Genomic DNA, 4,683 nt, shown 5'->3' on the forward strand with positions numbered 1-4,683 from the left:
AGCCTGTAATACCTATATTTGATTTCACGCTTCCATGTTTGATTCCACATTCCCATTGAACGCTATTTTCCCCCGATTGCCATAAAATTTTCCCCATGTCGCAGAGTACATTCAATTCGACCACTTCCAATTCATTTACCTTTTCTAATTAATCTTGCATGTTGGAAATGAATGTGATGTGAATGTTCCAATTAAGCACAATTAATCGGAACCAACAACGATCAAACATCAACAGCCATATAAATAATCATGTTCGGACTGTATTTGAAATATGAAAATGTTTTCAATATTTATTATCGCCTATCTCCTCCTGTTGGCATTCGGAAATGCCGCTCGATATGAATTCATATTTGACAATGAGGAAATTTTCGAAAGCTGCCCTGGAATACCGGGGAACAATGGTGTGCACGACTTGTTCGATCTCAGTGACATGATATTTGAGTTGAGTGAAGGACGGTTGGAAGTCAGTGGGAACTCAACATCGGTATGGGAGGGGGTTGAGCCAACGGATCGTATACAAGTAAGTAGGAAAGGCATTACAAGTTATTAAATTTTATTTTTATGTAATAATATTCTCCCAAATAGGGACGCGGAGACCTTTATAAGTTTCAACGTGGAGCATGGCAGGTGACACCGCTGACATTTGCGGTAAATGATTTTTGTAGTGTGCAATATAGCAATAGCTCAGCTTGGTATCAAATGTGGACCAAACGAATAGCTCCGGAAGATCGTAAATGCATAAATGTTTATGGGGTGAGTCTCAAATTGGGTGATTGCATATGTATTGGTGTAAGCACCAAATTTTTTTTCTCTTTGCCAGCACGTCTACCATTACATGCACCTTCCGGTGGATACTGTCTTCGAATATCCCGTCAATATAGAAGGTCGCCATAAACTTGTTGTCAATTTGAGGGCATTCGATGAGTCGAATAAGGAACGACCGAAAATAATTTGCACTCAGATAGTCGGTGAAGTAATTAAAGTCAAATAGGTTTTCAGGTAAACCTGTGGCATACAACTGATTTACAAATAAAGAAAATGAATTGCAATTTAAACCGTGAATCGATGAAATTACAGGAAATTGGAGGAAACGCCGAGTAGTTCATGAAATTGGAGCTAAAAACATGAGAACCATGTTCATGTGTTTTAAAAGTCTAGATCAGGAGTTATGCCAATTTTAACATTTTTGGGACATATTAGAGATAAGACTACTTAGAATCCATATAAAGTCTTCGACAAATTTACTGACATAAGTCTTTCAAATTTTCTCTTCTCCGAGTCAATAAAGGAGACTCTTTGGTCCTTTTCTTTAAAAAGCTGAAAATGGCGCATACGCCAAATAATTGCTTTCTCCATCAATCAAGAAATCTGGGCTTCGACTAGATTACAGCATTTTCTATAAGAACAGGAAAATTCCAGCAGATTACGAAAGTAGAGCTAAGATAAAGGAAATATCCGTATCGGTGTTTTGAAAGTTTACACCGCAAAGTAACCTATTCCATTTTTTCCCTACACAATAAAATTAAGTTTATCATTCCGTTTGTAACACCTCGAAATATACAGCGAAATATAAAACCAGTAAAGAAAGTCCTAAAGTCGGGCGGGGCCGATTTTTTGATACCCTACACCACTTTGTTAATTTAGTAGAGCTCCACATAACAATAAAAAGTTTTTATGGGAGAATGCAATCATACACGCCATGATTATAACTAAAATTTAAAGTTCAAAGGACTAAATATGCCGAAGCATTTGTATCTTTTAAATTCGTACATGTATTGCACATTTGGTGCAAAATTAATTTGAAATCAGATAAAGATATATATGGGAGCTATATCCAAATCTGAGCCGATCTCGATAAAATTTAGCAAATGTATTTCTGAGCTGCATTTGATATATTTGCCCAAATATTGTTGTTACAGAGTGCATATTACGGCTGCGGAGGACAAAAATAACAAATCGGATGAACAATATATATGGGAGCTATAGCTATATCTGAACCGATTTCGATCAAATTTGGCATATTTATTTTAAGGCCTAATTTAGTACTATTCGGGCTGATATTACACGTTTGGTGCAAAATAAAAGGTAAATCGGACAAAGTTATATATGGGAGGTATATCTAAATTTTGACCGATTATCTCCAATTTCAATAGGGTTCGTCCTTGGGCCAACCAAATGGTATGTGCAAAATTTCATCTCAATCGGATAATAAATGCGACCTGCATTTTGTTCACAAGAATACATGGGCAGACGGACGGACTGACATGCATGAATCAACTCAGAAAGTGATTCTATGGAGATCCTCAAAAGTAACTATGGATCTATCTCGCTCCTTCTTCATGTTACAAACAAATGCACAAAGACATAATACCCTTACCACTACGTGGTGTAGGGTATAAAAACTGCAACAAATTTTTTAATTTTATTGGATGAAAGCTAAAAAAAAGTCGGAAATAGCATCAAGCGCTTGCTTGAGGTGATCGACACTTTGGTACTTTTTAGTGCCAACCTTGCTTTCAAAAATACTTCAACACAATAATCCAACGGATTGGTATCCAGCGATTTTGGTAGCCATTGTGCGCTTGAAATGAAGCGAGGAACCTCATTTTGTAACCATTCTTGGGTGACGCGTGCTGAGTGCGATGGTGCTGAATCCGGTCGAAATGTCCAAGGTCAGCGGCCAAAATGTTTGCCTTCCCAAGGCTTAATACACCCTCCAGAATATTTTCGCGATAATATTCGGCATTTATTCTGATGCCACGGTCGGTTAATCGGAGAAAACCAAATTCGGCAGTTCACCACTTTCGGCCAAGCGAAGCAACTCTTTAGCTCCTTTGAGTCCATTTTCTTTCTGTTTGCGGTGTAAGTTCTGGCACTTTTTGGAATTTCAATGGCTTTATCCCGAGCTCATTTTTCAATATTTGCCGAATGGAATATTGAGATATGTTCAGCTCACGAGGCATTTTTCGGTCACTGCGACGCGGGTTTCGATCAAGTCGCTTCGTTTACTTTTCGAACCATTTCTGCTGATGTTGCCGTTTTCTTCCGTTCAATTCCTTGACGTCTGGCTACGCTACCAGTATCACGGTAACGAGCGGTGATACGAGACACAAAAAATTTATTCACATTTAAATGCTGGAGTGCTCTAACGATAGCCACTTCCAGCCAAAGATAAAGAAATCACACTATCACGCTTGAATTCTATGACGAATAAGTTTTTTTTCTGGAAAATTCTCACCAAAATGCTTTTGTGCGCTTGTAAACAACATAATGAGCTGTCACTGGAATAATGTTAACAGCTGTCGGGCGATAGGCTTGGAAATGACAGCAGTCTGAAGTTGGTTGCAGTTTTTTCATCTCACCCTGTATATACCTAAAATGAACGGAAATTTTAATCCAACATATTCAAAAAATTGTGGAAGAGGGGCGAAACGCCGATACACGTGTCTTCTATTCTTGCACTATTTTCATAATCTGCTGAGGTTTTCCTGTAGTTATTATTTATTTATTTTTTTTAACAGTGTTGTTCATCCCGTAGTGAGTTGTCCATTTTTGAAATATTTGACCTTAGAATAAACCTTTGCTGCGTATAAGTAATGTCAATACTTATACGACTCCCTAAATAAATATAAATATTCATTTCAATTCAATCTTCTAAACATTTGGAAAATAAAATTTTTCATTAACTATTCATCAACTCTTAATATCAAATTTAGTCTAGAAAACTTAATTATTTCATCACCTGAAAGGAAAAATATTTGCACGTTGTTCCATTCCTGTGGCCATCTACAACGCACATCAATGCATCTCCATCTCTATCATCGTCGTCGTTGTATCGGCATCAATATGGGATTCCATTATCGTCTCTTCCGTTGCTTGCTGCTGCGTCTTCTCTTGATGCAGTAAGGTAATTAAATTCTCATATTGTAAATCGTTTGAATTCTGCATTGTTTGAATTTCATGTCATTTCCAGATATCACACACAAAAATACATTCACACACACAACACGTGCACAGTAGCATAATATGGATGCATGTATCTAGCAAGGTATTTAGGCATTCTCTTTTGCTTTCGTGGTATAGGTGTGTTCAATACATATTCAGGTATGTGTGTATTGTATATGTGTATATTGATTTGGTTCTCACCTTATAATCAGTATATTTTATGTTGTGTGAACAATACAGTAGCTCTAATAATTATGTATCCAACAAAAATTCGGAACCCATATGTGAGCCAAATAACCCGTTATAAAGCAGTGGAAACAGATCATCCTTTGCATTACCTGTGGAATTAAAATAATTTGTTATTCACCAAAAAAGAAAAGCAAATAACTTATTTCCTTCAACATGTCCGTATGTAAATCCTAGAAACCAACAGTGACCTTAATATCACATTTCAGAAATTTCGAATAATTTTTGTAATTATTTGCAAAATTGCATATCTAAACTAACAGTTGTCGCAATATAAAATGGCATGGTTTCAGTTCCATTTAGTACAATTTTAGTACATATATCCAAACCAGCTCCTTCTCTTAACCACAGACACCAAAAATGGCATATATATCAAATTTAAGTATTCCAGCTCAGTCTCTTCAACCAATATCAAATATAATACTATTTAGTAATTTTCGTACTATTTTATTACACATTTCCAAAATCACCTCCATATCTCAATATCAGATA

At 36.4% G+C, this 4,683-nt stretch overlaps 1 protein-coding gene across 1 annotated transcript; it reads left to right on the forward strand.

Moving 5' to 3' along the window:
* The first annotated feature begins 249 nt into the window (after window positions 1–249).
* LOC101896375 (uncharacterized) lies at window positions 250–1,021 on the forward strand. Its single transcript, XM_005175010.4, has 3 exons — window positions 250–520; window positions 586–753; window positions 821–1,021. The coding sequence occupies exons 1-3, from the start codon at window positions 272–274 to the stop codon at window positions 989–991; spliced, it is 588 nt and encodes a 195-aa protein (XP_005175067.3). The 5' UTR covers window positions 250–271; the 3' UTR covers window positions 992–1,021.
* The last annotated feature ends 3,662 nt before the right edge of the window (window positions 1,022–4,683 follow it).

Source organism: Musca domestica, unplaced genomic scaffold, assembly GCF_030504385.1.
Source record: "Musca domestica strain aabys unplaced genomic scaffold, Musca_domestica.polishedcontigs.V.1.1 50, whole genome shotgun sequence".
Lineage (NCBI taxonomy): Eukaryota > Metazoa > Arthropoda > Insecta > Diptera > Muscidae > Musca > Musca domestica.